This window comes from Silene latifolia, chromosome 2 (assembly GCF_048544455.1).
Source record: "Silene latifolia isolate original U9 population chromosome 2, ASM4854445v1, whole genome shotgun sequence".
Lineage (NCBI taxonomy): Eukaryota > Viridiplantae > Streptophyta > Magnoliopsida > Caryophyllales > Caryophyllaceae > Silene > Silene latifolia.
The window spans coordinates 163,953,724-163,977,954 of NC_133527.1; the positions used below are offsets into that span (position 1 = coordinate 163,953,724).

At 38.5% G+C, this 24,231-nt stretch overlaps 2 protein-coding genes across 2 annotated transcripts; both read left to right on the plus strand.

The window, feature by feature from the left end:
* The first annotated feature begins 12,083 nt into the window (after positions 1–12,083).
* LOC141641557 (uncharacterized) lies at positions 12,084–14,536 on the plus strand. The gene is made up of 4 exons (XM_074450214.1): positions 12,084–12,583; positions 12,678–13,216; positions 13,275–13,359; positions 13,438–14,536. Exons 1-4 carry the CDS (start codon positions 12,084–12,086, stop codon positions 14,534–14,536), a joined length of 2,223 nt encoding a protein of 740 aa, XP_074306315.1.
* An 88-nt stretch (positions 14,537–14,624) lies between these two features.
* Positions 14,625–14,954, plus strand: LOC141641559 (putative mitochondrial protein AtMg00820). The gene has a single exon (XM_074450215.1). It carries the CDS (start codon positions 14,625–14,627, stop codon positions 14,952–14,954), a length of 330 nt encoding a protein of 109 aa, XP_074306316.1.
* Positions 14,955–24,231: the final 9,277 nt, after the last annotated feature.

Sequence of the window (24,231 nt, forward strand, 5' to 3'; positions counted from 1 at the left end):
CTTAAGTTGTAACAAACTTCTCAAGTTTGTTAGAAGTTTGTTAGTGTAATATGCATCATCAACTTTATATATATATATATATATATATATATATATATAGAAGGGTTCTTATAAGGCCTTGATACCATATAAGGCCCTAAGTCCTTATAAGAACCCTTGGATGGAAGGGATGGAGGGGTGAGATTACATCTAAATTGGATGGCCACTAACCAATCTACCCTAATTTGCTCCTCATTGCAATTAAAGTTCTCACTAATCCACTCATCCTCCTCCCATAATCATAATCCCCTCCCTCTCTCTATATCTCATTTCCCTCACATTTCCTCTCATAATACCTGACAAAAAAATAAAAACCAATTTCTCTCTAAAAATCCCAACAAAATAAAAAACCAAAAAAAAAAACCCTTCTCTCCTCCTCACCCACTCACCAACCCAGCCACACACTCCCTCATCCTCTCGGTTCACCAACCCAACCCAGCCCTCCCCCACCAAATCCGGCAACCTTCACCGCGCCACCGCCTTCCTCCTCCCCTTCTCTTTCCTCTCCTTTCTCCGGCTTCCCCACAACCACAAAAGCACCCCTTATCTTCTCCGCTCTTCTACGTCCTCTCGTTGACACCACCACGGCCACCACCACCGTCCTCTCACAAACACACCGCTAACACCACCATTCTAACACAAACACACCGCCAACACAAAAGCCCTCTCATTCTCCGTCGACAAGCCGCCAACACCACCATTCTAACAACGAACCACCACAAAACACAAAAAAAGTCAGATCTCGGGTTTTTTAAATTAAATATTTCGTGGTGGTTGTTGTTGGGTGGTGGTGATGGCAGTGTCGTGGTGTGGCGGTGTTGTGGTGCGTCGTTGGTGGTCCGTGAGGTTTCGTGGTGGTTTTGTTTGTTCTCATTAGTTTGTGTTTTGTTTTATTGTTTTGAGATCTAACTTGTTTCATTGTTATCATTGTTTTTTAAATTTGTTCTCATTAGTTTGTGTTTTAAATTTGGTCCGTGAGGTTTCATTGTTATCATTGTTTTTTAAATTTGTTTCATTGTTATCATTGTTTCACTGTTTCGTTTTTTTTTTTTTTTTTTTTTTTTTTTTTTTTTTCGATTTGGTATTTTAATGTTATTTATTATTGTTGGGTATTTTTTTTGTTAGTGTTACATATTTGGTTTTATTTGGTTGTTATTTTTTTATTTGGTTGTTATTGTTATTTGATTTTTTGGACTAAAGTTATACATCTTGTCTATTAAAGTTATACACTGCGTGCATTAGAGTTATACACACGATATTTATATTTGGTTTTTTTTTTATTGTTATTTGGTTTATTTCAGATTTCGGGTTGGGTTGGGTTGTTGGTTTTTTGGTTTTATTATTGTTATTTGGTTTTTTGTTTTTGTTATTATGAGTTTTTTTGTTTTTGTTATTATTATTTTTTTCATATTTTTCATATTTATTGTTTGATTTTTTTACTATTTACGACTAAAGTTATACATTTTATGACTAAAGTTATGCATTTTATGACCAAAGTTATACAAAAAAAGACTAAAGTTATACAAAAATTGGACTAAAGTTATACATCTTTTGAGTAGAATTATAAATATTGTGACTAGAGTTATACATTAAATGCCTAGAGTGATACATTATATCTTATATGCATAGAGTTATACATATTATTTTTTTTGTTTTTTTTTTGTTATTTTTTTTTTTGACTAGAGTTATACATCAAATGCCTAGAGTTATACATTGTATGTCTAGAGTTATACAGATTGTGACTAGAGTTTTACATCTTTTGACTAGAATTATAAATATTGTGACTAGAGTTATACATTAAATGCCTAGAGTTATACATTATATGCCTAGAGTTATACATCATATGCATAGAGTTATACATTATATGACTAAAGTTATACAATTTTGGACTAAAGTTTTACAAATATGGACTAAAGTTATACATATGAAGGACTAGAGTTATACAAAAATAGACTAAAGTTATACAATTATGGACTAAAGTTATACATCATATGCATAGAGTTATACATTATATGACTAAAGTTATACAATTTTGGACTAAAGTTTTACAAATATGGACTAAAGTTATACATATGAAGGACTAGAGTTATACAAAAATGGACTAAAGTTATACAACTATGGACTACTCAAATATATAATGGACCTTAGATTTTTAGATTTGTTTTAGATTTTTCATATTATTTTTTTTGTTTTTTTGTTGTTATTTTTTTTTTGACTAGAGTTATACATTATATGCCTAGAGTTATACATCATATGCATAGAGTTATACATTATATGACTAAAGTTATACAATTTTGGACTAAAGTTTTACAAATATGGACTAAAGTTATACATATGAAGGACTAGAGTTATACAAAAATGGACTAAAGTTATACAATTATGGACTAAAGTTATACATCATATGCATAGAGTTATACATTATATGACTAAAGTTATAAAATTTTGGACTAAAGTTTTACAAATATGGACTAAAGTTATACATATGAAGGACTAGAGTTATACAAAAATGGACATAGAGTTATACATTATATGACTAAAGTTATACAATTTTGGACTAAAGTTTTACAAATATGGACTAAAGTTATACATATGAAGGACTAGAGTTATACAAAAATGGACTAAAGTTATACTTTAGTCCATTTTTGTATAACTTTGGTCTATTTTTGTATAACTTTGGTTCATGTTTGTATAACTTTAGTTCATTTTTGTACAACTTTGGTATATTTTTGTATTAATTTAGTCCATAGTTGTATAACTTTAGTCCATAATTGTTAACTTTAGTCCATTTTTGTATAACTCTAGTCCTTCATATGTATAACTTTAGTCCATATTTGTAAAACTTTAGTCCAAAATTGTATAACTTTAGTCATATAATGTATAACTCTATGCATATGATGTATAACTCTAGGCATATAATGTATAACTCTAGGCATTTAATGTATAACTCTAGTCACAATATTTATAATTCTAGTCAAAAGATGTAAAACTCTAGTCACAATCTGTATAACTCTAGGCATATAATGTATAACTCTAGACATACAATGTATAACTCTAGTCACAATCTGTATAACTCTTAGATGAAAAAAAGTATCTCACAAAAAAAAACGAGATTTAAAACACGAAATCGAAAAAAAAAAAAAAAAAAAAAAAAAAAAGTGACGAAATAAACCGAGACGCAAAATCTGGAAAAAAAAAAAAAAAAAAAAAAAAAAAACGAGTTTATATAATTACGGCGGTGGTGGAGGTGGCGGTGGATGTGGGCGGTGGGTGGTGGCGGTTGGGATAGTGGTGGGTGGTGGTGAATGAGGAAGAGAGAAATGAATGATTTATTTGGTTTTTTGATTTATTTGGATTTTTTGATTTATTTGGATTTTTTGGGTTTTTTTATTTATTTGGATTTTTTGGGTTTTTTTTATTTATTTGGATTTTTTGGGTTTTTTATTTATTTGGATTTTTTGGGTTTTTTTTTAGAGAATAGAAGAGTGAAATGTGTGAGATGAGAGAGAAATAGGTGGGTAGAAAACAAATATATAGTAAATTAGTGGTTAATTAGGGTGGATTAGTAAAGTGTGTTAATTTGCTTGTATAATGACTTTTGGTGGGTTCATCTCATCCCTCCATCTCCCTCCATCCAATGGCTCACAAAAGACCTTATGGACTCAAATATATAATGGACCTTAGTTGATCCTTCCTATATATATATATATATATATATATATATATATATATATATATATATATATATATATATATATATATATAGAGAGAGAGAGAGAGAGAAGGGTTCTTATAAGGTCCTCATATCATATGAGTCCCTAAGTCCTTATAAGGGCCTTTGGATGGAAGGGATGGAGGGATGAGATTACATCTCATTCAAGGGTCACAAATGAACCTCCCTAATCTCCCTCCCTAATGGTGTATAACTCCACCTAATTTTGTATAACTCTACCATCATTCTAATCTCCCAACTCACTTCCTCATTCACTCATCCTCTCTCATTTCTCACATTCACTCTTTCTCTCTCATTTTCTTCCCACCCTCTCTAAACAAAAAAAAACCTAAACTAATACAAAAAAAACCCAAACAAAAAAAAAAAACAAAAAAAGTAACCAAAAAAACCACCCTCACCAGCCGACACCACCACCCACCCTCCCTTCTTCCCGGCCCACCACCACCCGACCTCCCTCCCTTCTTCCCTTCCCACTTCTCTCCCTCCATCAACCAACAACAACAACGCCAACAACCAAAGAACAACAACACCACCACCGACATCAACACCGTCACCCATGCCGCCACCCACCACCAAAAACCACCACGACCTCCTTCTGCCGCCTCCCTCTTTTTCCTTCTCTCCCTCCCTCTTTTTCATCTCCCTCACTGCCCTGCTCTCCCTCCGTCTCCCACCCACCACTCAACCCACTACCAGCACCGCACACCACCAGCCGACCCGACTGACAACAACCACCGCAACACCACCCAACCAACACGACCTCCCTCCTATCGTCCTCACCATCAGATCCTTTCTCCGCCGCCACATACTCGACACCACCCAACCCACCCAACACCACCGACTACACCACCACACGCCACCGACTACACCCACATCCCCTCCACGTCCGGATCCGCCGCGCGTCACCACCCACCTTTCTCCCTCCCCCCGCCTTTTCCTTTCTCCTCCCTGCTCTTCCTTTTTCCTTTTTTTCTTTCCTTTCTCCTCCCTGCCGCCTTCTTTTTCTTTCTCCTTTTTTTCTTTCTTTTTTTGTCGTCCTTTTTTTTTCGCCTAAACACACCACCTTTATGTGTTTTTTTGTTTTTTTTTGTTTTTGTTTTGTTTATTGTTTTTTATTATTATTGTTATTTGGAATTTGGTTATTTGGTTTTATTATTGTTATTTGTTTTTTTGTTATTGTTATTGTTATTTGGTTTTTTTATTATTGTTTCAGATTTCGGGTTGGGTTGGGTTGTTGGTGTTTTGGTTTTATTATTGTTATTTGGTTTTTTGTTTTTGTTATTATGAGTTTTTTTGGTTTTGTTATTATTTTTTTTTTTTTCAGATTTTTCATATTTATTGTTTGATTTTTTACTATTTACGACTAAAGTTATACATTTTATGACTAAAGTTATACATTTAATGACTAAAGTTATACATTTTATGACCAAAGTTATACAAAAAAAGACTAAAGTTATACAAAAATTGGACTAAAGTTATACAAAAAATTGGACTAAAGTTATACAAAAAATTGGACTAAAGTTATACAAAAATGAACCGAGTTATACAACGAGTGTACGAGTTATACAAAAATGAACCAAAGTTATTCAAAAAACGACCAGAGTTATACAAAAATTGGACTAAAGTTATACAAAAATGAACCAAAGTTATACAAAAATGAACCAAAGTTATTCAAAAAACGACCAGAGTTATACAAAAATGCACCAAAGTTATACAAAAATTGGACTAAAGTCATACAACAATGGACTAAAGTTATACAAAAAATTGGACTAAAGTTATACAAAAATGAACCAAAGTTATACAAAAATGGACCAGAGTTATACAAAAATGCACCAGAGTTATACAAAAAATTGGACTAAAGTTATACAAAAAATGAACCAAAGTTATACAAAAATGAACCAAAGTTATACAAAAATGGACCAGAGTTATACAAAAATGCACAAGAGTTATACAAAAATGCACCAGAGTTATACAAAAGTTAGTCCATTTTTGTTTAACTTTAGTCCATTTTTGTATAACTTTGGTTCATTTTTGTATAACTCTGGTTCATTTTTGTATAACTTTGGTTCATTTTTGTATAACTTTAGTCCATTTTTTGTATAACTTTGGTGCATTTTTTTGTATAACTTTAGTCTTTTTTTGTATAACTTTGGTCTATTTTTGTATAACTTTGGTTCATTTTTATATAACTTTGGTTCATTTTTGTATAACTTTGGTTCATTTTTGTATAACTTTAGTCCATTTTTGTATAACTTTGGTGCATTTTTGTATAACTCTGGTGCATTTTTGTATAACTCTGGTGCTTTTTTGTATAACTCTGGTCCATTTTTGTATAACTTTGATCCATTTTTGTATAACTTTGGTTCATTTTTGTATAACTTTGGTTCATTTTTTGTATAACTTTAGTCCAATTTTTTGTATAACTTTAGTCCAATTTTTGTATAACTTTAGTCTTTTTTTGTATAACTTTGGTCTATTTTTGTATAACTTTGGTTCATTTTTGTATAACTTTAGTCCACTATTGTCTTAGATGAAAAAAAGTATCTCACAAAAAAAAAACGAGATTTAAAACACGAAATCGAAAAAAAAAAAAAAAAAAAAAAAAAAAAAAAAAAGTGACGAAATAAACCGAGACGCAAAATCTGGGAAAAAAAAAACGAGTTTATATAATTACGGCGGTGGTGGAGGTGGCGGTGGATGTGGGCGGTGGGTGGTGTCGGTTGGGATAGTGGTGGGTGGTGGTGAATGAGGAAGAGAGAAATGAATGATTTATTTGGTTTTTTGATTTATTTGGATTTTTTGATTTATTTGGATTTTTTGGGTTTTTTTATTTATTTGGATTTTTTGGATTTTTTTTATTTATTTGGATTTTTTGGGTTTTTTATTTATTTGGATTTTTTGGGTTTTTTTTTAGAGAAGAGAAGAGTGAAATGTGTGAGATGAGAGAGAAATAGGTGGGTAGAAAACAAATATATAGTAAATTAGTGGTTAATTAGGGTGGATTAGTAAAGTGTGTTAATTTGCTTGTATAATGACTTTTGGTGGGTTCATCTCATCCCTCCATCTCCCTCCATCCAATGGCTCACAAAAGACCTTATGGACTCAAATATATAATGGACCTTAGTTGATCCTTCCTATATATATATATATATATATATATATATATATATATATATATATAGAGAGAGAGAGAGAGAGAAGGGTTCTTATAAGGTCCTCATATCATATGAGTCCCTAAGTCCTTATAAGGGCCTTTGGATGGAAGGGATGGAGGGATGAGATTACATCTCATTCAAGGGTCACAAATGAACCTCCCTAATCTCCCTCCCTAATGGTGTATAACTCCACCTAATTTTGTATAACTCTACCATCATTCTAATCTCCCAACTCACTTCCTCATTCACTCATCCTCTCTCATTTCTCACATTCACTCTTTCTCTCTCATTTTCTTCCCACCCTCTCTAAACAAAAAAAACCCAAACTAATACAAAAAAAACCCAAACAAAAAAAAAACAAAAAAAGTAACCAAAAAAACCACCCTCACCAGCCGACACCACCACCCTCCCTCCCTTCTTCCCGGCCCACCACCACCCGACCTCCCTCCCTTCTTCCCTTCCCACTTCTCTCCTTCCATCAACCAACAACAACAACGCCAACAACCAGCAACAACAACACCACCACCGACATCAACACCGTCACCCATGCCGCCACCCACCACCAAAAACCACCACGACCTCCTTCTGCCGCCTCCCTCTTTTTCCTTCTCTCCCTCCCTCTTTTTCATCTCCCTCACTGCCCTGCTCTCCCTCCGTCTCCCACCCACCACTCAACCCACCACCAGCACCGCACACCACCAGCCGACCCGACTGACAACAACCACCGCAACACCACCCAACCAACACGACCTCCCTCTTATCGTCCTCACCATCAGATCCTTTCTCCGCCGCCACATACTCGACACCACCCAACCCACCCAACACCACCGACTACACCACCACACGCCACCGAATACACCCACATCCCCTCCACGTCCAGATCTGGCCGCGTCACCACCCACCTTTCTCCCTCCCTGCCGCCTTTTCCTTTCTCCTCCCTGCTCTTCCTTTTTCCTTTTTTCTTTCCTTTCTCCTCCTCGCCGCCTTCTTTTTCTTTCTCCTTTTTTCTTTCTTTTTTTGTCGTCCTTTTTTTCGCCTAAACACACCACCTTTATGTGTTTTTTTGTTTTTTTTTGTTTTTGTTTTGTTTATTGTTTTTTATTATTATTGTTATTTGGAATTTGGTTATTTGGTTTTATTATTGTTATTTGTTTTTTTGTTATTGTTATTGTTATTTGGTTTTTTATTATTGTTATTTGGTTTATTTCAGATTTCGGGTTGGGTTGGGTTGTTGGTGTTTTGGTTTTATTATTGTTATTTGGTTTTTTGTTTTTGTTATTATGAGTTTTTTTGGTTTTGTTATTATTTTTTTTTTTTTCAGATTTTTCATATTTATTGTTTGATTTTTTACTATTTACGACTAAAGTTATACATTTTATGACTAAAGTTATACATTTAATGACTAAAGTTATACATTTTATGACCAAAGTTATACAAAAAAAGACTAAAGTTATACAAAAATTGGACTAAAGTTATACAAAAAATTGGACTAAAGTTATACAAAAAATTGGACTAAAGTTATACAAAAATGAACCCGAGTTATACAACAATGTACCAGAGTTATACAAAAATGAACCAAAGTTATTCAAAAAACGACCAGAGTTATACAAAAATTGGACTAAAGTTATACAAAAATGAACCAAAGTTATACAAAAATGAACCAAAGTTATTCAAAAAACGACCAGAGTTATACAAAAATGCACAAAGTTATACAAAAATTGGACTAAAGTCATACAACAATGGACTAAAGTTATACAAAAAATTGGACTAAAGTTATACAAAAATGAACCAAAGTTATACAAAAATGGACCAGAGTTATACAAAAATGCACCAGAGTTATACAAAAAATTGGACTAAAGTTATACAAAAAATGAACCAAAGTTATACAAAAATGAACCAAAGTTATACAAAAATGGACCAGAGTTATACAAAAATGCACAAGAGTTATACAAAAATGCACCAGAGTTATACAAAAGTTAGTCCATTTTTGTTTAACTTTAGTCCATTTTTGTATAACTTTGGTTCATTTTTGTATAACTCTGGTTCATTTTTGTATAACTTTGGTTCATTTTTGTATAACTTTAGTCCATTTTTTGTATAACTTTGGTGCATTTTTTTGTATAACTTTAGTCTTTTTTTGTATAACTTTGGTCTATTTTTGTATAACTTTGGTTCATTTTTATATAACTTTGGTTCATTTTTGTATAACTTTGGTTCATTTTTGTATAACTTTAGTCCATTTTTGTATAACTTTGGTGCATTTTTGTATAACTCTGGTGCATTTTTGTATAACTCGGTGCTTTTTGTATAACTCGATCCATTTTTGTATAACTTTGATCCATTTTTGTATAACTTTGGTTCATTTTTGTATAACTTTGGTTCATTTTTTGTATAACTTTAGTCCAATTTTTTGTATAACTTTAGTCCAATTTTTGTATAACTTTAGTCTTTTTTGTATAACTTTGGTCTATTTTTGTATAACTTTGGTTCATTTTTGTATAACTTTAGTCCATTATTGTCTTAGATGAAAAAAGTATCTCACAAAAAAAAACGAGATTTAAAACACGAAATCGAAAAAAAAAAAAAAAAAAAAAAAAAAAAAAAAAAGTGACGAAATAAACCGAGACGCAAAATCTGGGAAAAAAAAAAAACGAGTTTATATAATTACGGCGGTGGTGGAGGTGGCGGTGGATGTGGGCGGTGGGTGGTGTCGGTTGGGATAGTGGTGGGTGGTGGTGAATGAGGAAGAGAGAAATGAATGATTTATTTGGTTTTTTGATTTATTTGGATTTTTTGATTTATTTGGATTTTTTGGGTTTTTTTATTTATTTGGATTTTTTGGGTTTTTTTTATTTATTTGGATTTTTTGGGTTTTTTATTTATTTGGATTTTTTGGGTTTTTTTTTAGAGAAGAGAAGAGTGAAATGTGTGAGATGAGAGAGAAATAGGTGGGTAGAAAACAAATATATAGTAAATTAGTGGTTAATTAGGGTGGATTAGTAAAGTGTGTTAATTTGCTTGTATAATGACTTTTGGTGGGTTCATCTCATCCCTCCATCTCCCTCCATCCAATGGCTCACAAAAGACCTTATGGACTCAAATATATAATGGACCTTAGTTGATCCTTCCTCTATATATATATATATATATATATATATATATATATATATATATATATATATATATAGATTTAGGATCCGGTGAGAACGAGTACTCGGTGAGAACGGTGAGAACGAACATTAACCATTGGATCAAAAAGAAATCCACGGTCCAAAGTCAACTCACACAAACATATTCATAAATCACAACTTACACAGACAAAAACATAACTCTTCTTCATTAATCTCCCATTAAAACCAACAGCTACTAACCAGCCAACCATCCACCACCGCAAAGTACGAACGGTGCATCTCCTTCTCCGCCACCACCTGGCACTGCTCCGTCGCTGACAATGGCGTTTTCATCTCCATGCGACATCTTCGTTATCTCAGCCGTTGTTATCTTACCGATCATCATCCCCTTATCCGCCAGTCACTGAAGCGTCGCCACCACAGTCGTCGGTGCCGTCTGAGGTGTCGGTGATGTCGCCAGAGTTAGGACGACGATACCGAAGGTGTGGTGGTTGGTGGCACATAATGTGGTGATTGAGGTGTCATATAAATGTACATGCCGACATTGAACTGATCGACACCGGAAATTAGCCGACATCAGATCCTTTCCTCAATTCAATCAAGATGAAATGATGAATCATGGAGCTTGATTTCTAGAAACGACATCAGAGGTTCGCTAATTTATTGATTAAAATTTGCAGCAATCTACGCTAATTTTTGATGTGTATACACTACTCTTTGATGTATCTAGCAACTATTTTAATGTATCTTACATAGATACACACAATTAGTTACCAGGTACACCAAAATTGGTTTGAGATACATCAATGTATAAACCAGATGCACTAATTTCGATTGGCTCCGACAGTAATGGATTTGATGATGGTTGGACGGAGATAGAAAATGCAACAGTGATGTGACGTGTTCTGACGCCGCTACGAGTCGGTTGAACACCACGGTGACAGTCGAGCAGAAATCACGGAGGTTAACTCGTGTAGTTTCGTTAGATATTACGTCACCGGAGTTCTTGCTAACGATGATCTTGAGTGCGGTGAATCGTTGTCGGAGCTCGAAATGAGTTTTCTTTGAGCAGTACCGACATTGAATTATGGTTTGATGAATTAATCAATTTATTATCATTATAATTTTTTTGCAGGATGATCTAGAATTTGAAGGTAAAATTGTAATTATAATTAATCAATTTATCAATTACATAATCAATTGAAGGTGATGGATGATCTGAAGTTTGCTAGCCAGATTAGCTATCATAATGAATGTAATTTGATTACTTGATTGTGATTTGTTCGAAATACGGCTGTTTGAAAATGATTTATATGAAAGAAGCTAGCTTTTGAGGAGAAGAGATAGATGGAGTAGTGGTCAAAGTTACTAATTACGCAGTACTATATAGTAAAAGCGAGGGGTTATTACTTATCGTTCTCACCGTTCTCACCGAGTACTCGTTCTCACCGGATCTTGACTCTCTCTCTCTCTCTCTCTCTCTATATATATATATATATATATATATATATATATATATATATATATATATATATATATATATATATATATAATGTGATTCATTTGTTATAAGTTAACGAAACAATCAATAAAATTTCTCCTTTATTTACATTGATGTTCATCTAGTTAACTACAATCTTCTACTACTCAAGCTCTCCATTAGTGGAGTATTTGAGTTTGAAGGAATTCTACATGGTATCAGAGTCAACGATCCTGTTGTTTTCATGATTTCTTTCTCCAAATCACTACATTCCGCTACGTTTTTCGATAATTTGATCAATTTTCTTCGATCAAATTAGGTCATTTTTTTCTTCGATCAAATTAGGTCAAAATTTCTTTGATCAGTTTCGATCAAAATCATTTCTGCTCATTTTTAGTTCTTCTTTTCCACGATAAATTTGTTGTTTCTTCATTTACTTCGATAAATTCTTCGCTCGCTCGAATTAGGTCACTGTTCTTGATCAATTCTTCGATCATTTTCTGTTCTTCGATCAATTTTTGCCTAAATTTCAATTTTCAATCGCGAAAATGCCAGAAGTTACTACAAGTGTCTATACTTCAGTGTATAAAGATCATCTGCATCTCACGAACGCCGATCAAGCTTTGATTCAGCTAATTCCGCAGGTATTTGATGGAAAAGCTTTTCTTCATTGGTCCAAGACGCTGTGTATTGCTCTAATCACTAAGAACAAGCTTGGATTCGTTAATGTCAGATATCCTAAGCCTCCCGAGACTCATGAGAATCATTACGATTGGATTCGTACTGATTACACAGTAATGCGTTGGATATTACACTCCTTGGATCCTAAAATTGTTGCTGGTCTTTCTTATGTTACGTCCAGTAAACAATTGTGGGATGAGCTTCAGGAGCGCTACAACCAGTCCAATGCTCCTTTCTTGTATCAGCTCCACAAGGATGTTGTTCAAATCACTCAGGGAGATTCCTCTGTTACATATTATTATGCTAAACTGCGATCTGTTTGGGAGGACAATGCGATCTTTGGATCCTATTCCTGGATGTGCTTGTGGTATGCTTGACAAGTGCACCTGTCTCATTCTCAAGAAGATAGTGGAACGAGAGAATACACATCATGTCATTGATTTTCTTATGGGGCTCAACAGGAAGTATGAGCATACTCGTTCCCAAATTCTGGCCATAAAGCCTCTTCCAAAGGTTAACCAGGCATTTGCTATAGTGAATCAGGTGGAGACTCAGAAGAATATATCCAATGCTGATGAGGAGGTGACTACTCATGGTTCTACTTGGGCTGTGCAACAAGCTGCTTCTGTTGCTGCTGATCCTCCTAATGTTTGGAGAAGGGACTCAAAGAAGCCCAAGGTTGATCGTTCTACTTTCTTCTGTGAGCATTGTAAAAAGGGAGGGCATACACTTGCCTATTGCTGGACATACAAGCAGTGGCTAAAGGCTCAAGGTCTTAAACCACCATCTCTTAGGCCATCTGGTTCCAAGAAATTTGCTGCAAACGTTGTGGAAACCAAGGATTATGAGTCTGACACTCCTCTTGAGGGTCCTAGCACCATGCAATCAGTTCAGTCTTCTATGTCTGCTCTTGATCCTTCTTTTGTGCATGCTGTGACAAAGGTATTATTCAAGATGCAATCTCAGGCATCTTCTTCTGACACTGTTGGTCCATTTGCAGGTATAATCTTTGCATCAACTGCTACTATTCTTGATTCACCCTCTTTGTCTATTTGCAGGTATGATGAAAATATCATACCTGCAAATGGGCAAAGAAGGTGAATCAAGAATAGTAGCAGTTGATGCAAAGATCATACCTACAAGGTATGATCTTTGCATCATACTGTCACTACAAGGATTTTTGAGTTAATCCATTGATAATCATCTATGGGGGCTATATAGGGTCAAGTACCTAACTGGTGCTACCTATTTCCTTACTATAATAGATGATTTTAGTAGAGTCACATGGACAACTCTTTTAAAATCCAAAGATACTGTCAAAAGCACCTTGCAAAAATTTTTATCCTATGTTCAAACTCAATTTCAAGTCATTGTTCTTTCTTTGAGAAGTGACAATGGGACTAAAGTGGTTCAAGAAATGTGTGACCAGTTATTGCTTGACAAAGGGATAGTTCATCAAAAAACTATTCCAGCAAATTCTCAACAAAATGGAACCGTTGAGAGGAAATATAGACATCTATTAGAAACTGCCAAGGCATTAAGGTTTCAGGCTCAGTTGCCTAAGCATTTTTGGGGTGACATGGTGTTGGCTGTAACTCATTTGATCAATCTTATGCCAACTTCTGTTCTTAATTGGTCTACTCCATTTGAAGCGCTATTCAAGAAATCTCCTGATTACAGTCATCTTAGGGTCATTGGCTGCTTATGTTATGTTGCTCATAAGGTGGGAGATAAGTTTGAACCCAGGTCTAATAGGTGTGTATTCTTGGGTTATCCATTTGCCCAGAAGGGATACAGGTTATTTGACTTGGATAATAAGAAGGTTATTCTCAGTAGGGATGTGATTTTCCAAGAAAAAGTCTTTCCTTATGATCCCGACTTCAAATTTGAGACAAGTCTGAGAACAACTGAAAATACTAATTTCCCTAGTTTTCAGAGTAATTCCAATGTTGGAGTTCCTGGAGATTCTTTTTTACCTGATGATGAGCAATCACAGTGTCTTCCATCAAACACTTCCACTGTGAATACTCAGGCTAGTTCTCATCGTGAGAATGTTGCTAATGATGGTGTACACCTACAGAACTCAGAGCTTCATATTCATTCTATTTCAAATACTGATATAGAGAACATTGCTCTTGGTCCTGTTTCCCATATTGATCCCAATATTACCTCATCCTCTGAAATTTTATCAAGGCAATCCCACAAGGCAAGACAATTATCTTCAAGGCTCACAGGGTATGATTGTAAGGGTTTACCTCAATCGCTGCATCCTCCTACTGTCAGTTATGCCACTACCACATTTGGCAGAATATTCAGTTGATTATAAAAAATCTTGTCATCATGTTCTCCAAGTGTTTGAACCAGCTTGATACAGTTAAGCAAGACATGATCCTAAATGGGTGGAGGCAATGAATAAAGAACTCCATGCCCTAGAAGAGAATCAGACATGGGTTTTAACACAATTACCCAAGGGCAAGAAAACAATTGGTGCCAAATGGGTATATAAGATAAAATTCAAGCCTGATGGGAATATTGAAAGGTATAAGGCAAGGTTGGTAGCTAAGGTATACAGTCAGGTAGAAGGCAAGGACTATAAACATACTTTTAGTCCTGTTGCCAAACTTACCACTGTCAGAATCCTCATTGCTTTGGCAGCAGCTAAGAACTGGGTGTTGTATCAGCTTGACATTAATAATGCCTTCCTCTATGGGTTCCTATGTAATACTACGGTTTTATGAGCCCCTGGGTACTCTATCGAGTGGGCCTTACTCTGTCGAGTAAGGGTGTTTTGGTTTTTAGAAAAGTTTATGCCTGTAGGATACTCGATCGAGCATCCTGGGTACTCGATCGAGTAAGTGGCACTCGATCGAGTACGTCAGCTACTCGATCGAGTATCTCGGTTTACGGGTAATATTTTGTCGGGTTTTGTTAATAATGCGAATTAGTATATAAACCTTTCCGTCACTTTCATAATACAATTTTATCAAACCTAATTACTTCAAATGAGATTTCAACCTACGTACTTTGCATCTTTCGCATTATTGACAAATCCCGGAGCTTGAGAGGTTGGAGTTCATCATCCTTTACATTCTTGTGATCCTTGCGTCGAGGGTAAGATCTACGTACCGATTTTATAGTATTTTATTGAGTTTGTTTAAACCCTAATTTGGGGGTTTGGGGGGTTTTGTTAGTTTTTATGATTGTTAGTAATTATGTGATCATATGTTAGGAGGAGGATTCGTAGAGGAGGCTTTTTGATAACAGCTGTTGAGATCGTCTGATTGTATTGCATTCCAGGTAAGGTTTCCCTACTCAGTATTAGTCACATGATGTGTTGGTTGTGCTTTGTGATTGTTGAGTTTTACCGTACGAGTATTGTGACAGTTGTTGGGTTTGATTGCTGATTAGTAGTTGTGATTGATTGTATCTGTCTGTGTTCTTCGGGGTGCATCCCTGGCTGAGTGGAGTCACTTGCGGGAGTGACTTCACGCCCATGATTCGCCTTCTGTGGAACCCGCTACAGAAGGGATGTGCACATTAATGGATTTGGGTTTATCGCTCGACGGAGATGAGCGGGGCTTAGGTGGGAACGGCTGCGGTCCCCCACTGGCGGCAAGGAGTAACCTGTTGCGATGGGTACTCTAGCAGGGCTACACACTTTAGTGTGTAGTCGATTGTGGAGTTGGTGATGGAGTTCGAGTATATCGTGACGATTGGTGTCTTTGTGTGTTGTTTTGTTGAGTTATGTAAATTGTGTGATTAGTAATGACCCCGTTTAATTGTTTTAAAAATTGTGGTGATCTATTCGGGGATGGTGAGCAGTTGTTGAGCAGGTATGAGTCGAGATACATGGGATAGCTGGGATGTGTCGCCATCTGATGATAGAGTCTTCCGCTGTAGCTTTGATAGTTCCTTTAGACAGTGTTTTGAGATCATGTAAACCGTATTTTGGCAGTTGGTTTTGGATTGTATTTACTCACTTAAACTTTATACTATTTAAATGTTGTTTCTTTATTATCTTTTGATTATCATTGCCTCGAGAAACCAAGATGGTGACAGCTTTATACCTGAGTGGTCCTGGTAAGGCACTTGGAGTATGGGGTGTCACAATGTGGTATCAGAGCGACGATCCTGAAACCTGTAACTAATGAATCTAATGAACATAGGGAGTCAATTAAAATGAACCCGGGGTAAAGGTTGTAGGAGCTAATGCAAAGACTTGGGAGACGTCCTAAAGTCGCGAACTCGCCCTACAATTTTGAACCGGTCAGATGGGGGGTATATGTCAGAGTCGTATGTGTTGTCTTTTGGTTTGTATGAGTACGTAACGATATATGTTGAGAATCATTGAATGTTGGAAGTAGAGGATTGAAATTGTGGTTGAAATGTCGGTGAAGTATGTTTATATGTTGATTTGAATAAAGAAGCATGATGGTTGTTTATAATGTGGCACTTGATAACATGAAGTAGATTATTTTGTTGATTGTATGAGGAATTGCGTAGATTTGCATGCGTAGTTGTAATTATAATGTTGAGATAATAACGAATGCATAGTACGTTGGGGTATGTGAGATAACATGCGGGTAGTATTCACGAGTCTGCATGACTCGATCGAGTGGGGGGCAAACAATCGAGTGGGTGAGGTACTCGATCGAGTGGGTCTGACTCGATCGAGTGGGTAGTTGATGTTTTTATGATCAGAACCGTATTTTTGGGTACTCGATCGAGTACATAGGGGCACTCGATCGAGTGGCTTGTCAGCTCGATCGAGTAGGTTAGAGATCAGAAGGTCTGTTTTGGGTCTGGAGTCGGGGTACTCGATCGAGTACGTGGGGCACTCGATCGAGTAGCCTCAGCTCGATCGAGTGGGCTTTGACACTCGATCGAGTGGGTTCTGGGCAGGCTGTTTTCGTGTTTTGAGTTATAGTATATATGTTTATATCTACATTTTCTATATAGTTTAAAGATGCCGCCAAAGAAAACCGCTTTGTATGCGAGAGCTGAGAGAATGAACGTTGACGATATAGTTAAGATGTTGGAGCATCAAGATGCTCTTACGGAGGCCCTTAAGAGAGTGGGGAAAGATAAGGAGGTTGATCACTCAAAGATCAGTTTATACATAGCGAGGTTTAACTCAAAAGAGTATAAGGGGACCGGGGAGCCAATTCTTCTTGATAATTGGCATCGTGAGATGGAGAACATTCTGGATCTGGTACATTGTCCTGATGAGATGAAAGTAGAACAAGCTGCGTTCTACTTGAGGGAAGCGGCTGGTGAGTGGTGGGATAAGGTGAAGGTGGGTGCTAGGGAGATGTATGCGAAGCAGGGTCTACCTGCTATTGTGGACAGCGGGGGCCCACGAGGGCGCTTGGGAGAGAAGAGGAACAAGCGTTTGCATTTTTGTATGGAGTCGCCACCAATTTTTATGGGAAATTGGAACCGTTCGAATACCTCATGTCATGTCAAGACACAAAGTAGTGACATGAACACTAAGCAATCGTTACCCTTAGCATTCTATGTCTAGAATGACTCTCGTGGATGCCAATGAACACGGGTGTTCACGGAGATCTGGAGTAAGGGGTGAGGGTACGTATTAGGAAGCTCTTTTGATCGAACACCTAATCCCGCCCGCCTCGATAGCGGCCTCTACTAATGATTATGGAAGTTATTCGTACTCGATATATCGTCGGCTATATGCATGCAATGCAACATCCAAGTTTTAATCCTAGCATGTGGAAATTAGACTAAGCCGGTTGACACGTAATTTAACATACAATTAATGTCGAAGTAGAAATTTAGATTAATTACATGTGAAGACATACAAATGCGATAAGAAATACAATGATGAATACGATAAAAGAAAATTACAATAATTACAACGGGTTTGGCGATTTATGTCGAAAATACCTTTTAAAACGGATAATTTAGAAAAAGAATAAAAGAATAAATAACGAACAAATCAGTAGGCGATAATACGATTATTAGTTAATTATACGTAAGTTAATTAATTACGTGAAGGCAGAAAGGGAATTCAGAGGCAGAGCTCAACCTGGAACAGGCGCAGCAGGACTGCGCCCTTTGGAAGAGGCGCAGCAGACGCTGCGTCTGTTCCAAGGGTGAGTTCTGGCTGTGAAGCCGGAACTGCAAATCGTTAATGTTAATTGGTAATTTTAAGGATTAATTACGATGATTGACTCGGATGGAAGTGATTAGCATGTTATTTACATGTGATTAATGGGTCATAAAACAATAAAATATGGAGGAGACGGATTTAAGACGGATTAATTACATGAAAGAACGATTGATTAGTGACATAGGTGAAATAAATAAACTAAACATGACGAATTAGCGATGAATTAATGACGAACATGTGATAGATAACACAAAAGACAGCCGTAAATATGTCAATGATGAATTCCAGAAACTCAATATTGATGAATTGAATCCCTAAAACCCGAATTGAATTTAATGACGAAAACCCGCAAATATTGGTTATAAGGGATTTAAGTCGAATTTAATGACGAATTAAACATGTTAATGAATGATAAATAATATACATGTGAATTATTATGACGAAGAATTAAAGAACAAACGAAAACAAATAGACACGACGAATTACAGAGGACGAACGAAGAAGAAAGGAAGCAGGAACTGCGGCAGCCTCACGAAGAGGCGCAGCAGGTACTGCGCTCGTTCGAAGAGGCGGAGCAGTTGCTGCGTCCTTTCTTGACGGTTATCTACTGGAAATCCGTAAAAAGAGGTTTTAAAGCATGGTTTTAGAAATCGGTTTTAATGATATTTTCGACATAAACCTTACAATTGATGATACAATAATTAAAATACAATAAATAAAAGAGAGATTATACACCCTCAGACTTGCATGTTGACGAAACGAGAAGGACTAAGATATCGATTAGTGATGCTCGACGCGAATGCAAAGAAAGTGCCCTCGTAAGAGGAAATAAAGCAGATTAATTAAGTTGATTGACGTGGAGTTGGTCAAATTGGTCGGTCATGCAAACGAGGCTGGTACTCAGAAGGATCCGAGCTTACGTGGTCAAATGTTCAAGCACGTAGACGCCAAAAAGTAAGAACAAAGGTCTAGAATGCAAAGGGAGAAGAGAAGGGCGGACACTCGCGTGAGAAATATGAGGAGCGAAGGCTCCTATTTATACTAATCACGTGAAGGAATTAGGGTTTCAGAGACTCTTTGGAAGTGAATATCGGAAAGATATGAAAAAGATACGAGAATTACGCAGAATAGGACCTGGGAAGAGGCGCAACAGCCACTGCGTCTCTTGGAAGAGACGCAGCACCTGTTGCGTCTGTTCCCAAGTGGTTTCCTCCCGCGGAAGAAAGATTTCCGTGTTTAAGTTATGGTAGGACAGAATAATTTGGTTTTCCTTATTATCTTATATAAATATTACGGGAAATTGTTTACCAAAAGATAAAAATTATGAAATATGGAATAGAAATATCCGGAACATTCCAGAACATTCTGACTCGGGATTTAACGGTTATCAGAAAATGGAGACGGTTTTAGGCCCGGACACCAAATGTACTCTAATTACTGTCAAAGCGACCGTATCGGCACGTAGATGACAACTAAGAGGTAGACATTAATATTTGAGCAATCACTTGACGATAATCTTATGAACTGTCACAAATCGTTCCGCGTACCAAACATGCGGCCCAATCATCACCGGGTGGTTTGCGAGAGGTGCAGAAATGAGGTATCTACAGAGCCCCCACTTTGATTGAGGCTTGGACAAGGCAAAAGTCAAAGTATAGTCATTAGGTCAATCGAAGATTACAACCTGACGACTATGGCGACGCGAGGCGGCTCAAGGGGTCTGAGCCAAGGACCTGTCGTCGGGAACATTTTAGAGTCTGTCGACTATCGAGGAGGATCGTTTAAAGTCCATTAGACTACGTAAGGAGGCTCGCCAGCCATAAGCAGAGACCATACCTGAGACTTCTTCTCGAGATGCTTCCGGAGGTACATGGGAACTATTGAGCAAAGATCAGGCGTAAGGACTAAATAAGGTGAGTGGCAGGACACAGGCGGGAACTGCTGAAAGAAGGCTGCTTGGGTAGTCTTCGGGAAATACGTAGATAGCAGGACACAGGCGGGAACTGCTGAGGAGAAATCTGCTTAGGTAGATGTTAATCTTCATGTCTTGAGAGGGACAGTACGTCCGCTTACTCTCGCTGGGGACATGATTGGGAATTAGTCTCCATGTCGTGAGAGGGAAAGTGTATCCGCTTACTCTCGTTATAATGATGGCGTGTCGAATTCTGTGAGGGAATAAATGCTCGTTGCGACAAGCAAAGGTCTCGAAAGGAATAAATAATACGCAACAGTCTGCTGCTGGCTTAAAAATGCGGGCCGGAATGAAAGAAAATCATCGAACGGACCAAAAGGATAAAATAGCATCAGGGAAGAGGCGCACCAAAAATGGGCCCACAAATAACGAATTCATAACGAATTTTTGAAAATCCGTATGGAGGGAACACAAGGAAGAGGCGCAGCAAGAGCTGCGTCTCTTGGAAGAGGCGCAGCGCCTGCTGCGTCTATTCCCCAAAGTATACTTTCTGCGTAAAAACGCGATAATCAGAAGTTCATTTCATTATTTCGAAAAACAAATCCTCCAATTTATCTCTCAAAAATCAATCATTTCCGCCAAGATTTGATCCAAAAGCTTGCATTAATCATGACTAATCGAGGTATGTGTCTCATTCTTGCATTAATCGTCTATATTTGTCGAATTTTGGATCGAAAAAATTAGGGTTTATGACCCAATTGATCGAAAATTTGGGGCTTTTCCCCCAAATGCATTTGCCTTGTGAAATTGACATTAGAAATGGATAATTGGTAATATTAGGAACATAACCATGTATTTGTCTCGAATTTTCGTTGAGTTTTGAGCCTTTGAGTGAAATTTGAGACGGTTTCACAGCTAAACCGCAAATTGCTTTGAAAATAGCCTTAGGATTGCCCATTTGCGATGAAACTTGATATTTGGGATCCTTGAATGATGGGTAAACTTTCTACCATCTCGGAATTTTGGTTTGTGACAGCTTTTTCAGGACACTTTTCTAGGGCATAATCGCCATAACGAAATGCTGCCGAAATTTCGGCTCGAACCCGGAACTAGGCTTCTAATTAAGCTTGACTTGACCCAAATTACCACATGAGTGATCGGGTTTGTGATAATGTGGCCAAAGATGGCGAGAAAAGAGCGATTTCAGGGCTTCGAAGGCTCGAAAATCCCTTAACCAAGGCTTGTCGTCACGTGACGCGGCCTAAATTTGCTTTAATGTTGCAGGTGATGTAGCTTCTACTTCTGAGAGGGCTCCCATGGAGATAGACGTTGCTACTGTCGATGAGGCTTTAGAGCAGGCCTTCACCGCCGCGGTGATGGCTGCTGGGGACGAGGTCCACGAGGAGGAGGCTGTTGAGGAGGAGGAGGCCCCGAGACGGGCCAATGTTGGACGAGGAGGTCGTCAGCTGAGAGGAGCTCCTGCGTGGGCTGAGACTTGGGAGAGTAGGCACCTGCTGTGAGCTGCAGAGGGTCACCTGTCCTACAGGACGGTGAAGAGCTTGGTAAATAGGAATTCACTACTCATCCTCTTTCATTCATTCGTTCATATTTCTTTCGATTTTCATCAAAACTAAAGATAACTTTTGTTTCAAATCATAATAGGAGGCCGGGAACATCAGGTCGTTCTCGGGTTACACGACAGCGATGGAGCACTACGAGCGGCTGTCGGCAGAGGAGCGGGCCATGATCGAGCGTGGAGCGTTCAGTCCTTTGGTGCAGGCCTGGAGGGATATCGCGAAGAGGAAGCTGCGGGCTAACCTTAGCCTGGTCCGCGCTTTCTTGGACCGATTCTGGGATACAACTTCCACATTTCACATGCCTTTTGGTGAGGTGGGAGTCACTCTGGAGGACTACGACATGATTTCTGGTCTGCCGTGTGGGACCGAGGAGGTGGAGTGGCCGGAGACTGCCATGAGGGCGGACTCGGCCGAGGCGAGGAGACTGATCGGCTGGAACTTGTCGCCGAAGGCCGTCACAGTGTCGGGCTTGGTGCCCAGCTCCTACGTTCGAGATTACTTTCCGGGAAAGATCCCGGCGCTGGTGACGATTGACGGAAGGGAGACGGCTCCTCCTCCCTGTACAGCTGAGCAGAGGGCTCGTTTATGGCTCTGGTGGTTTCTGTCTTCGATTTACCTCGGAGACAAGGGCGAGAGGCTGTCGACGAAGCTTCTTCCCTTCTTTTCTGACCTGAGTTCCCTAGGGCGTTGGGATTGGGTCACTGCTGGTTTTGCGGTCCTCATCCGCTTCATGAGGGCCATGGTTCGTCCGGAGTTGATGGAGAAGGGGACTTCTCCTGGTGCTGTCGGGCCTGGACTACTGCTGGAGGTATGAACCTTCCTTTAGACCGAAATCAATTCCTCTCTTTATCAAATCCTGAAAGATCATCATTGATTATCTTGCTTTTATAGGCGTGGGTGTACTCCTACTTCCCAAGCCTCGCGCCCAAGAGGACGGAGCCGCTGGAGAAGGCCTATCCCGTGGTGAGGGATTGGGTGATGTGCAGGATGAAGAGCAAACGTTCTTCTCACGGTGTCTACCGGCGGGATGTGAACGCTCTTCAGCTGGACAACGTAAGTATCTTACATATATTCATTTGCTTCTATATTGCTTTTAAATTGATCATAAGAATGATTCCTTATTTGTCTTGTCCCAGTGGGTGCCCAGGCCTTGGGCGGAGTACGCTGGAGCGCCTCTTTTCGTGGCTGAGGTCCTTCGACCTAGGAGCTCGAGCCGGCTGCTGTTGAGGACGTCTATGGGTCCTGTGTGGTACTTGGGCGAGCGCTTGGCTCGCCAGTGCTCTCGGGACATGTTGACGCTTCCCATCGATCCTCCCAGGACGATGTTTAGGGAGCCTTCTGAGGCGGAGAGGGAGGCGGACTTGGCTGGTGCCAGTGGTGACGCCCTCCTTCTTCCTGGCGAGGACTACTCGGCGTTCCTCTACGGGAGGTTGGCGTACTGGCCGGTAGTGGTGAGCATCTTTTACTCTTCCTCTTGATTTTCAAAACTACGATGAAAGGTCATCGGTTAATGAGAAATGTTTGGCTTTGCAGGAGGTCGAGGCGGCGGGTATCGAGCCCCCAGAGTACCCCGAGACCCTCGAGTACACTGACGCGACCGGGAGGACGACGATCTCCGAGCTGCGTGACTTTGACGTAGCTGTGACGGATGCTGGCATGGACGACTGACAGCATCTGATTCGGAGGGTGAGCCTCTAACTTTGCATAACTTCTGTGTAAGAACACATTTGATTGAGTTTGTTCAATTGTTGAGAATTTCTTTTTGAAAATGCAGGTTGCGCCGTCTCGGTTTGTGGTGTTGTGGAGGGTGGCCAACCGGCTGCGAGCTACTGCCGTCAAGGCACTTGTCGGCGGTCGAGGTCGTCAGGTATGAACCCTATGCCTACTCCATTTTTGATTTTTAATTTTTCGACTTTGTTTGAAATGATTGACATGAGTCATTTTGTTGTTTACAGGGTGACCGCGAGCTGGAGCGAGAGTTGACCCAGTCTCGGGAGGAGACAGCTCGCTTGTTGAGGGAGCTCGAGGTTCGGGACGCCGAGATTGTTGCTCTTGCGGCAAGAGTTGCAGAGCTGGAGGGCGACCAGCAGTAGTTTTGTGTAGCTTTTGTAGACTTGCACATTTGGACATTGATTTTGGACATTTTTGGACTTTGTTTGGAGCGAGAGCCCCCAGTTTGTTGTACATTTCCCTTGTTTGGTGTATATAAGATGGCTTGAGGGCCTTTGCTGCTGGGTTGTGTTGCTTGTATCTGCAGGTTAGCTCTGAACAGGTTTGGCAGATGACGGTTTATGCCGTCATGCTGCCGAAATTTACGCAAAACATACATTTGTATATACATATGGCCTTAATTAGCGCAAAACGAAAGACTGAAAAAAATGCAAAAAAATGCA